We start from the raw sequence: 13,520 nt of genomic DNA on the forward strand, positions 1-13,520 counted from the left end.
TTCATGAATGAAGCACTGTCATTCAAACAGCATTAATGTGTTCTGCAGACAATGCTAATAAGGAGACCAACCTCACAGTGTTACTCTTCAGCAGTAGTTCTAATATCTGCTTCTCACTACACTAGCGAGTTTACTACAGATTCAAACATAGTCGATACCACAATATTTACCTATATTCAATCTAATACTTAATTGAACTTTCACATATAATTTCCTTAATGTATAATGTGTATGTGTCTGTATTTCTGTTTCCTAGGCTGTTTCTGGTTGTTTTGGTCTGGTATTGTTGATGGTAGTATGGTAAATTGAGCTTTGTCTGTCATCCACTGTAAATATTGCTCATTTATTCACCAGTAACATCATTATGCTTGCTTAGGATAAAACAACAAACAACTGATAAACAACTGTAAATAACAACAATCACTATTTGCTGACTGCATCAAAGATGCTTGTAATAATCTGTGGTTGTTTTGTTTGCTTATTGTGGCGGAGTGTATTGGAGGTGTCACCACATCAACTACCTTGCCCTTTATTGAAACTGGGTGCCCCCAGTAAGTGAGGGATATTGCACTTTGTCTGCCTGCTGGTCCTCAAAAAAATGGCTGGTGCAGGCAACGATTGTAGATTGTATTTTATTGGTCCTGTTGTCTACATAGCAGCTTGTGCATAAGACATTGGACAAGTCAAGTTATAAATATACAGGATGAAAGTCATTTCAAGGCATACATATTTAAGCTTACAGTAATATATTAAAAACAAAGATTCTAAGACTTACCAAGCGGGAAAGCGCCGGCAGACAGGCACATGAACAAAACACACACACAGAATTACGAGCTTTCGCAACTGGCAGTTGCTTCGTCAGGAAAGAGGGAGGGAGAGGGAGAAATGAAAGGATGTGGGTTTTAAGGGAGAGGGTAAGGAGTCATTCCAATCCCGGGAGCGGAAAGACTTCCCTTAGGGGAAAAAAAGGACAGGTGTACACTCGCACACACACACACACACATATCCATCCGCACATACACAGACACAAGCAGACATGTCTGCTTGTGTCTGTGTATGTGCGGATGGATATGTGTGTGTGTGTGTGTGCGAGTGTACACCTGTCCTTTTTTTCCCCTAAGGGAAGTCTTTCCGCTCCCGGGATTGGAATGACTCCTTACCCTCTCCCTTAAAACCCACATCCTTTCATTTCTCCCTCTCCCTCCCTCTTTCCTGACGAAGCAACTGCCAGTTGCGAAAGCTCGTAATTCTGTGTGTGTGTTTTGTTCATGTGCCTGTCTGCCGGCGCTTTCCCGCTTGGTAAGTCTTAGAATCTTTGTTTTTAATATATTTTTCCCATGTGGAAGTTTCTTTCTGTTTTATAAGCTTACAGTAATACACTTTAGACGTAAGTATTTATATAACACATTTCATAAATTTAAATATTCTTCAATGGAGTAAAAGCGGTGATGCTGTAAATATAACTTTAGAGATTTTCCAAATGTATGGACCTCAGTGATAGCTTTTATGTTTTCAGGAAGTTTGTTATAAAGCTTAACTTCCATGAGAAAAGTACCTTTTTGGCACAGTGCTGTGCTGATTTGAGTCATATGTAAGTTTCTGTTTTGTCTGGTAAAGTGCCCATGTATATCACAGTTTTTTTGCAGTCTCTGGTCCTTGCCTATTACATTAAATTTAAAGAACAAAAGGGTTTCCATAATGTATACACACGGTAATGGAGGAATACCAGATTTCTTAAACAGGGGTTTACAAGAGTCTCTAGGCCTGCACCCAAACAAGATTCTAATGGCCCTTTTTTGTAGTTTAAAAGTCCTATTAGCTGTTTTAGAGTTTCCCCAGAAGGTGACCCCATATCTAAGACGAGAATGAAAGTACGCATGATATGCATTCAATACTGTTTTCTCACTACAGCATGATTTTAATAAACAAATAAAGAAGGTAATATGTTTTGCTCAGTTCTGCATTGAGATATTCAATATGCTTATTCCATCTGATGTTACTCTGCAGCCAAAGTCCTAAGAATTTGGTTTCAGTACTGTTACCAACTGGTTTGTCATTGATAGAGACTGACGGGACAAACATGTCCTTGTTAGGAACATTGTGTAATTTTAGAGCAATGGTTTTCTTACTGTTTATTACAAGCTGATTACTCTGTGCCCAGCTGCTAAGTTGTTTTGTGACCGTGTTTACTGTCTGCTGTAACTGTTCATCGTCGTCTCCTTTTAGTAGAATTGTAGTGTCATCTGCAAATATGATTGCTCCTGTTCCAAGGTAGACGCTTCGGTTTCTTCTATTGGTGCCAAAGGATCAGCCTCCTTTGAGTGCGATGTCGAGGAATGAGAAGGGAGCATCTCTTCATCGGTGTACAAAGGCCTGAGTCACTCTATTGAGACTGCTTCCCATTTACCAACATTGAAAGTGTCTCTCTCCCTTGTGATTTCTCAGTACAGTTCTAAATATGGCGAAACAAGAGGTGCTCACACGGTATCATCCTTGTGCCACATGTGGGATGTTTTTGTTATGTTTCTATGAACAAACACCTGCCAGTCTCCATTTATTACAGGAGTGGTAGGCTGAATGGCCCTCATTCTGAGACTGATTTTTATGCAAACTGTGTGCTCAGCTCCAAGACAACTAGTTGAGTGGATGCTGGCAAGATCAATTCTCCTGGAACCTTCAGCTGCTTGCCTTAGACCAACTGTGCTGGTGGGCATTGGATACCCTCCACTGCCATTTTCAACTTGAGTAGAACCAGTGGCAGTGGTTCTGACCATCATGATGAACTGCACGTTAGGGCCATTTTAAGAGTACGGTAAAACTGCTTTACCACTCCATTGCTAGCTGGATGGTAGCTTGCAGCATGGATGTGGTTGTGGCCACACAGGAGGAAAAGTTCACTGAAATGTTGGCTTTCAAGTTGTCTCCCTCGATCTATAGTTACATCTTGCGGAATGCCAAACCTGGAGAACCAAGCTTGCAGTAATGCTCTCCCAACTGATTCAGTGGATGTACAGTATCTTATATCGCAATGACCTCTGGCCACATTGTAAAATGATCAATGATCATCAGCAAATAAAGTTGGTGCACAGAGTGTGGTAACAGCCATACATTGTCCAAATGTGTATGCAAAAATCTAGCTGACAACATCAGGAAGTAAGCAACAGGAGTGAAGACATGACTGCTTATCTTATTATGCTGGCATGTCAGGCATATGCATGCCCATGCATGACAATCTTTCTGCACTTCCATCCACACAACTTCAGTGGAGACAAGCTTGGCTGTCACTTGAACTCCCAGGTGTGCTAAATTATAGCACTGCTTTGCTCTTGCTGCCTCACACCAAATACAGTCCAGCACATCCATGGCTGGCACAGATCTGAGATGCAATGCAGTTCTGTTGTTTTAATATTATCTTTGCCCAATGAATGGAGTTTAAACTTGCACAGTTCCAAGAGAGGCTATCTGCAACCACATTGTCTTTCCCTGCTATGTGCTGCACATCACTTGAGAACTGGGCAATATACTTGACCTGCCTGCACTGATGTGATGAGCTGAGATTAGCATCACACTGAAAAATAGGTACCAGTGGGCTTGTGGTCAATATAAACTGCAAAATGTCTCCCTTCAACCAATGGGCCGAAATTTTTTATTGCTAAATGAGTAGTAAACAACTCATGATCAGTGGTGCTCCATTTTTGCCATTGTTGGCTCATGTTCTTTTAGAAAAAGGCAAATGGCTGTCAAATGCCCTCAACTTTTTGTTACAGAGCCACTCCCACCGCTGTTTGGCCCACATCTACCATATATACCAAGGGGGCACTCAATATTGGTGTTCCAGCTGTGTTGCCTGTGACAAATGTTTCTTGAGTTTGTGGAAAGATATTTCAGTATATGGAGTCCACAGTATCTTAAAATTCCCTGCAGTACTCTTGCACAATTAGCACTGTGAATGCCTACTGGATGGCTGCTAAGTGAGGCAGGTGACATCAATAATAGTTTAGCATACCTAAGAATCTGTGATGTCTCTTGTAAGTTGTGGGAAGAGGCATCTGTAATACTGCTTTGACCCACTCAGGCAATGGTGACAGGCCTGTGGGGAAATCAAGTCTCCCAGAAATTTAACTTCACATTTTCCCAATGCACACTTTGCTATGTTAATAATTATGCCCTATTGTTGTAGGTGGCTGAAAAGCTGATGCAAGTGTATGGCATGCTATTCTACTGAAGTAGAAAACACAAGAATGTCAGCCATGCAGCAAAAATGATCTGTAATTCTCTAAGCACATTGTGCACGAACCACTGCCAAGTTTGGGTGGCATTCCTGAGGCCAAATGACATCATACAAGCCAAATGGTTTGATCACTGCTGATTTTTTTTGTTGGCTGGCACCACTGGAATTTGGTGCAATCTATCACACTGAATATTTTGGAAATGCTAATGGTGCTGTGTAAATCCATTACGTTAGGTGCAGGGTAGCAGTCTGGAATTGTATTTCTATTGAGCACTCTACAATTTCCACATGTTCTCCAGGAATCATCTTTCTTACGAAATGTAGACTGGGGAGGCCCACTTACTATCCAACATGGTCACAATACCTGCTTTCAGAAGTTGGTCGAACTCCATTTACACCACAAGTAGCTTCTCTGTGTGCAGACACTGTGAACAGAATGCAGTGTGTTGACTTCATGTCATGCAGATGTTATATGCGACATTGTGTGAGCATAGAAGGGCATGGTGAGTCTGGAAGGTCTAGAAGTAGATTATGAAATAACAGCTATGATTTTGCCAACAGCATATGAATTGTTACAATTCCTGGGGTTCTGCTTTAATGATGCACACATGTATAAGTGTGTTGTTGCAAATATGGAATCAATATACTCTAACATGGATGATGTGGAAGAGATGATGGATCTTCCTGTGGAAAGCCATAGGCACATTGCGCTGCATGTGACCCGACACAGAAAGCACAGTTGGCAATAGCCTTTCTGTGTGTACTGGTACTAAACAGCAGTTGATCAAGTAGGGCATAAACTGATAATGATGTAAAAAGTTCACTCTGATTGTTGGACAAGGCATGTCTGCAGTCATTAAGGCCCATATCAGGTGGAAGTTCACCAAGTATAGTGCTAAGCATTTTCACTGGATGTACCCACAGTAAGCACCTGTTGCATTGTTGCCATCAGTGTGTCATTGGTTCCTCTTGAACAGACACTGACTTCCAAACATGTATCAATAAGAAACTTGTCACCTGCTGGATAGTCTTGTGTGAACAATCAGTGTGTCTGGATGACTGCTGCTAATGTGGTATTTGCATATTTTTTAACCACACTCTAGTCCACGCACTTGTGCTGTTGCTGATGGATGTTAGTAACCCTTAATGCCTGTCTTTGAAATTTGGGTAATTACAATGATGAGTTGCTAAAATGCCTATGGCACCAGCACTACTATTCCAGGAGGCTTGTTGAATGGCAATTTTCCTTGTTTTCCAACTGCAACTTCATAGTTGCTGCTGGTGTGTGGCTGCCTGCATGTTTAGTTTTGCCCCTTGTGGTGCTAGATGTCCATGGTGGGTTTGACTGATGCTTGATGCTGGGGAGAAGTATTCATGCACATTAAAGGACCAATGGTGTCAGCTTCCACCTCTCTGCCCATTCCTCAGTCCTTGTCTTGACTGTTGCTGGTTTTTGCGCATACAGAAATGTCTCTTAAGCTTTTTACAATGGTGTCTGCCTTCTTTGCCAAGACTTTCAATGGCAAGTCTTGTCTGTGCTGCAATGATGGCCTGGATGGTGGCTGGAAGTTTATGAAGCCATAATATGCGTAAAGACTGTACAGGCAGGAGTTCTGGGCCTGCTAATTTGTGTAGAGCTTTGAGCACTTGTAACAGTGTCTTGTCACTCATGTTTTCATGTGTGAATTTTTTGAACTGCCATTCTGGTGATAGCCATTCTCATGATAGCCACACGAGAACTTCCTATAGTGCAGCGTATCTTTGCTGTGAGAAAGTTTATTCTATTTCCTCTACCACTTCTAAATCCAGATGCAAAACCACAATATTAAATCTGTCAGTATTATTGAACATCTGACACAGCTGAAATATTCATTCAGCTTGTGCAAACCAAAGCTGAGGTCGCATCAGGCAGAATGAGAGAAGCTTAACATTCCCATGTCACATGTATGTCCTCACATCTTGTATATTTACTTCTATCATGACATTTTGTAGTGAATTAAAAGTTGCGGATGGTGATCCTGGGTCAACTGGTAGATCTTGTTCCATGCTAATTCCAGTTTCTTGCTTGCGTCAATGGATCCATTATTTCTGACTATGTTTCCCACTGTTGTCCTTTACTTTTCTTTTTGGGGTCACCACAATGTGAACTGAAGCTTTACCTCCTGTCCAAAATAGATATTTCTCAGTTATTCACTAATAACTTTATTAAGCTCACTTAGGATAACACGACTACTGATAAACAACTGTAAACAACAACAGTCATTATGCGGACTGCAGCGAAGAGTCGTGATAGTTTTGTTCACTTTTTGTGGTGAAGTGTATTGGTGGTGGCACCATAGTAGTTTCAACTATGAAACCTTAGTGATTTACAGATTTGAATTAGTGCTGATGGGTGGTTTTGAGCTGGCTGTTGTGAATGTTTGAAGGTAACATCAGTGAACCTTTCAACTATGATAGGCTGGAAAACCAGGCTACAAAGTCATATGACTTACACAGAACCATTTCTTTGTGATTGATAATGGCTAAGTTGAGCTTCAGTAGCCAAAGATCTGACGTTCTTTTACATAAAAGTATCCTTTGGCTGCAACACCTTATGTCATGTGTCCTATCAGTTTCGTACTGATGTTTGCGCCCTTTTGTTCCAGTTTATTTTTAACCACATCTTGCCCAGACTCTATATCTCCCCCCCCCCCTCCCCACATACACACACAAAACTGGTGGTTTTGACTCCTTTATTCACATATTTCTTCCTTTTACGTCGCTATACAGATAGTTAAAATTCCTAATTTCTACCACAAAACAAAATGGAAGCAACAGCAATGGAAGCAATATACACTGATAATTAGATGTCTCATTTTTCTTCTGTGGTTGTGATTTTGATCTGTAACTCTTCCCGGAACAAATCATTCTCAGTAGTGCTAGATAAAGATACTAAATTAGCTGTAATAAGTAACAACAAACAAATCATTGTTTGCTGTACACTGAGATGTTAAATAAGTAGACTAGTTCACCTAGAATTTACCTCATATGAGTTCTGCAACAAATTCAGGTTGTCCATCCTTATTTATAGTCAATGCTGTTCGTGATCTGAAGCCATCAGAATTACTATTTGAATTCTGATGTTGTTCAGGGACTTGAAAAGTTGAACCTTGAAATCCAAGGCTAGCTTCAAACATCTGAAAAAAAGGAGATTAAAAACAAATAATAGATAAAAATGAGGGAAGATAACCACTTACTTATAACTGACTGGTCTGTGACATATAGATTTAACAAGGTTTCAAGCTAATCCACACAGACACACAAACGGACTCATCCCCATTGACTATTTGTAAGTGGATGCTCAGGCTAAAAAGAGTGGGAGGGGGGACAAAATGTGCATCATGTGAGAACTGGGAAGGAGGATAAGTTGTACAAGCCAACAAGACAATGGAAGGTAATGAGAAAGTGGGCGGGGGAATACATACGAGATTTGGACACGGGGCAATGGCTATGGAAAATGAGGAAATGTGATGGTACAGGAATGGTCAGTGAACTTGTAGAGCTTTAGATGATGGGGATTGTAAGGACAGAGGATTTGCTAAATGGAAGTTACATTCATATAATTCAGAAGAGCTGGTGCTGGGAGAGTGAGCAGGGCTATCCAAATTGCACAGTTACTGAAAAAGCTATTTGAAGTCTTGATAATAGTAGAAAAGTTGAGGTAGAATGTAAATACTGTAGGTGCCTATGGCCCTACATGGTGCCGGCTGGACACATAATGCCCAATGTCCATTGTTCATCCAGCCAGCACGTAGGGGCACAGGTGAAGTGTGTGTGTGTGTGTGTGTGTGTGTGTGTGTGTGTGTGTGTGTGTGTGTGTGTGTGTGTGTGCACGCGCCCGTGCATGCGTGCACACAGATGCCGGTATTGCACCTGGATCATTCATCTGTGTACGACCCAAGTGATGCAAGATTAGGAACAGGGGTGGCATAGGGATGGTCTATGACATCAGATGGTATGAGATGATGTGTGATAGAATATCCCTCATCTCAGGATGCAACAAGATGTTTGAAGCTCTGAAAAATGATGTGCCTGAGCTTTTCAAGGTCTGGGTGACACTGGGTATTGAGGGGAGTGTTGGTCAGTGACTGGTATATAGTGGGTGTGTGTTTTCCAATATACCAGGAAGAGGTGGACTTGGAAATTTGATTTTGGACTACTTGAGCAAGATATAGTGTATTTGTAAAGGCTCTGGCAAGTTTATCAACCATGTTTAACTGAGGCTACCCCCTGGACATGCAAATGCCGAATCCCTATGGTAGGGCACCTTAATGCAGACTAAGTGATAGCCATTAAAATGGACGTACTGTTGTTGGTTGACGTCAACAGAAGTTTTTGCAAGGCCATTTGAATCTCCTAGAAAGGAAGCTCATTTAGGCGAATATGTTCAAATGAAGCAGATCTGGGAGTAGATACTGAGGATTTGGAGGAAATACCACAGGCTCTCCTTGCCAAGAATCCCAATCATGAAGGTTTTATCATCATTGTATGTGGCCCAGGAACAGTATTTTAGAGGGACAGAAAGGGTTTTCAGATGTATATTCAGTCTTTCAGCTTAAGGTTTTCTATGGTTCATGTAAATCACTACAAGTAAATTCTGTGACAGTTCCTTGGAAAGGGCATGGCTGATTCATGCTTCACATAAGGAAAATAATTGAGTTAGAAATCTGATTTGTATTTATTGTTGTCCATATCTTTCATATATTCGATACACAATAGCAAGCAATTGTAACAATGACACAATATAAATCTCTCTCTCTCTCTCTCTCTCTCTCTCTCTCTCTTTTTCCCTCCCTCCTTCACCCCAAGCATGACAGTCAAAAGAAAACCTGTGTGTCTCACAAAAAATTGCCCTAGTTTATGAATTAAAGAACTGCTGTTTACAGAAGATGGAGACTCAGGACTGTCTGTCCCAATTATTAATCATAGGCTGTTTTGATTACATTGTCACAAGATGTCAAAAAGTTTCTTGGTGCGCAGGGGGGGGGGGGGGGGGGTGAGTTTTATTTTGGGTACTCTGTGTTTGTTTTCCATGGCTTGAATTCTTATTTTCTTTCTTATCTAATATGCTCTGTTGTAATTTGTCAGCACAAATTATATATATATATATATATATATATATATATATATATATATATATATATATATATATATATATATTTGCAACTTCAAATTTTATTGATCTAATTAACGAATTGAGACTCTGCACAGTTTTCAGATCTTGTATTTTTATGTGTTTAAAATCAATGCCATTGGATAAGATGTTATTGTGTTTTCCATGCCAATAGAAAACATACTACTCAGGGTGTTCAGCTTCTTTTTAATTGATATGAGACTACTTCTCCAAGATATTCTTTCTGCACCACCCAATATGACCCTGATAACCTCTGTAATATCCTTGTCAACCCACCTACATAACATATTTGTCAACCCACATGACATTCTCATTTCATAATCCCTAGCCCACAGTTTCTACCACTGCCATCATGTTGTTGTTGTTGTTGTTGTTGTGGTCTTCAGTCCTGAGACTGATTTGATACAGCTCTCCATGCTACTCTTTCCTGTGCAAGCTTTTTCATCTTCCAGTACCTATTGCGACCTACATCTTTCTAAATCTGCTTAGTGTATTCATCTCTTGGTCTCCCTCTACGATTTTTACCCTCTACGCTGACCTCCAATACTAAATTGGTTATCCCTTGCTGCCTCAGAACATGTCCTACCTACCAATCCCTACTTCTAGTCAAGTTGTGCCACAAACTCCTCTTCTCCCCAATTCTATTAAATACCTCCTCATTAGTTATGTGATCTACCCATCTAATCTTCAGCATTCTTTTGTAGCACCACATTTCGAAAGCTTCTATTCTGTTCTTGTCGAAACTATTTATCGTCCACATTTCACTTCCATACATGGCTACGCTCCATACAAATATTTTCAGAAAAGATTTCCTAACACTTAAATCTATACTCAATGTTAACAAATTTCTGTTCTTGAGAAACGCTTTCCATGCCATTGTCAGTCTACATTTTATGTCCTCTCTACTTCGACCATATCAGTTATTTTTTCCCCCCAAATAGCAAAACTCATTTACTACTTTAAGTGTCTCATTTCCTAATCTAATTCCCTCAGCATCACCCAACTTAATTCAACTACATTCTATTATCCTCATTTTGCTTTTGTTGATGTTCATCTTATATCCTCCTTTCAAGACACTATCCATTCCATTCAACTGCTCTTCCAAGTGTTTTGCTGACTCTGACAGAATTACAATGTCACTGGCGAACCTCATAGTTTTTATTTCTTCTCCATGGATTTTAATTCCTACTCTGAATTTTTCTTTTGTTTCCTTTACTGCTTGCTCAATATACAGATTGAATAACATGGAGAATAGGCTACAACCCTGTCAGACTCTCTTCCTAACCACTGCTTCCCTTTCATGCCACTTGACTCATAACTGGCATCTGGTTTCTGTACAAATTGTAAATAGCCTTTCGCTCCCTGTATTTTACCCCTGCCACTTTCAGAGTTTGAAAGAGAATATTCCAGTCAACATTGTCAAAAGCTTTCTCTAAGTCTACAAATGCTAAAAATGTACGTTTGCCTTTCCTTAATCTATCTTCTAAGATAAGTCATAGGGTCAGTATTGCCCCATGTGTTCCAACATTTCTACGGAAACCAAACTGATCTCTCTGAGGTCGGCTTCTACCAGTTTTTTCCATTCATCTGTAAAGAATTTGTGTTAGTATTTTGTAGCCGTAACGTATTAAACAGAGAGGTCGGTAATCTTCAGATCAGTCAACACCTGCTTTCTTTGGGATTGGAATTATTATATTCTTCTTGAAGTCTGAGGGTATTCACCTTCTCATACATCTTGCTCACCAGATGGTAGAGTTTTGTCAGGGCTGGCTCTCCTGAGGCGATCAGAAGTTACAATGGAATGTTGTCTACTCCCGGGACCTTGGTTTGACTTAAGTCTTTCAGTGCTCTGTCAAACTATTCATGCAGTACCCTATCTCCCATTACATCTTCATCTACATCCTCTTCCATTTCCATAATATTGTCCTGAAGTACATCGCCCTTGTATAGACCCTCTGTATACTCTTTCCACCTTTCTGCTTTCCCTTCTTTGCAAAGAACTTGGTTTCAATCTGAGCTCTTGATATTCATACAAGTGGTTCTCTTTTCTCCAAAGGTCTCTTTAATTTTTCTGTAGGCAGTATCTATCTTAACCTTTGTGAGATAAGCCTCTACATCCTTACATTTGTCTTCTAGCCATCCCTGATTAGCCATTTTGCACTTCCTGTCGATCTCATTTTTGAGACGTTTGTATTCCTTTTTGCCTGCTTCATTTACTGCATTTTTATATTTTCTCCTTTCATCAATTAAATTCAATATATCTTCTGTTACTCAAGGATTTCTACTAGCCCTTATCTTTTTACCTACTTTATCCTCTTCTGCCTTCACCATTTCACCTCTCAAAGCTACCCATTCTTCTTCTACTGTATGTCTTTCCCCCATTCTTGTCAATCGTTCCCTAATGCTCTCCCTTAAACTCTCTACAACCTCTCGTTCTGTCAGTTTATCCAGGTCCAATCTCCGTAAATTCCCACCTTTTTGCAGTTTCTTCAGCTTAAATCTACAGTTCACAACCAATAGATTGTGGCGAGACCCCACATCTGCCCCTAGAAATGTCTTACAATTTAAAACCTGGTTACTAAATCTCTGTCTTACCATTATATAATCTATCTGAAACCTTCCAGTATCTCCAGGGTTCTTCCATGTATACAACCTTCTTTCACTATTCTTGAACCAAGTGTTGGCTATGATCAAGTTATGCTCTGTACAAAACTCTACCAGGAGGCTTCCTTTTTCATTCCTTACCCTCATTCCATATTCACCTACTATGTTTCCTTCTCTTCCTTTCCCTACTATAGAATTCCAGTCACCCATTACTTTTAAATTTTCATCTACCTTCACTATCTGAATAATTTCTTTTATCTCATCATACATTTCATCAATCTCTTCGTCATCTGCAGAGCTAGTTGGCATATAAACTTGTAGTACTGTGATAGACGTGGGTTTCGTGTCTATCTTGGCCACAATAATGCGTTCACTATACTGTTTGTAGTAGTTTACCCACACTCCTATTTTTTTTATTCATTACTGACCTAGTCCTGCATTGCCCCTATTTGATTTAGTATTTATATCCCTGTATGTCTTGTTCCTCCTGCCACCGAACTTCACTAATTCCCATTACATCTAACTTTAACCTATCTATTTCCACTTTTAAATTTTCTAACCTACTTGCCATCATTTCCACTGTAAAACTGTATCAAGCCCACACACCTGCTCCACTCACACCAACCTCACCACTGCTAAATGCTTCAATGTCAATGGGAGAGCAATGTGTGAAACTATAAAGTTATTTGCAAAGTAACACTGCACAGCTTTTTATATAGGAGAGACTACGACTAAACTGACTGAGTGCATATATGAACACAGTAGGATTTTCTGCTTTGGGGAGACCAGCAGCCAGTTGTTGTGCATCCTCTATAGCAGGCTGTTCAGCCTGCTAGGCAGCACAAGCACAGGTGGGCAGAGGTGGGCAAACAGCTGTTGCACAGGCAGTCTTGTAGCCATGCTATAGTGTATGCAGTTGTATCCCACTGGCTAACACATCTGAGCATGGATGGCCTAGAAGTGTGCAGAATGCATGCAATATGATGATTTGACTGGTAGCCTACACTACCTGCACCTGTCCACAAGCTAAATAGGGGCAGGTAGGGATGCCCTTGCCCCATGGGGCAGCATTAGGACAGCCTGCTCTGTGGTATGAGTCCAGAAACCCTGTGCCTAGTACACCATAATGGCATTTGGATTCTCTCATCAGTACCTGTTTCTCTGAAATCCAGAGAATTAAACCTTTTCTTCATCATACTGTTGAATCCTACCACACTCCTAAACATAATCACCATTAACAACTCACTCCATCTCCCCTTTTATCATCTGTAGACTTTTCTGCTTGGTAGAGTTTCATTATTTATTGCTTTTTATCTTCATCTTTAACTTCCCCCTCCCCGTCTTCTCATCCCTTTCTCTCTCTCTCTTTCAAGTTTTTCCTCACTTTTCTTGCTCTACTCCTCATTCTTAATTTAACTTTTCCTTCCACTTCTCAATTCTCTTCCTCAAAACCATACTTAATTCTTGCTTTGCCCTACTATCATCTATGGATAGAAGCTGGGACAGTGCTTA

At 40.3% G+C, this 13,520-nt stretch overlaps 1 protein-coding gene across 3 annotated transcripts in view; it reads right to left on the reverse strand.

Annotated features, from left to right (window-relative positions):
- Positions 1–13,520, reverse strand: part of LOC126272689 (cadherin-87A) — a 663,064-nt gene that overhangs the window by 6,705 nt on the left and 642,839 nt on the right. For all 3 annotated transcript variants that reach the window (XM_049975716.1, XM_049975724.1, XM_049975733.1), the window contains one exon: positions 7,254–7,407. In XM_049975716.1, coding sequence (XP_049831673.1) covers positions 7,255–7,407 — 153 coding nt within the window. In that variant the 3' untranslated portion in view covers position 7,254. The remainder of the gene's footprint in view (positions 1–7,253; positions 7,408–13,520) is intronic.

The sequence above is a fragment of the Schistocerca gregaria genome, chromosome 1 (assembly GCF_023897955.1).
Source record: "Schistocerca gregaria isolate iqSchGreg1 chromosome 1, iqSchGreg1.2, whole genome shotgun sequence".
NCBI lineage: Eukaryota > Metazoa > Arthropoda > Insecta > Orthoptera > Acrididae > Schistocerca > Schistocerca gregaria.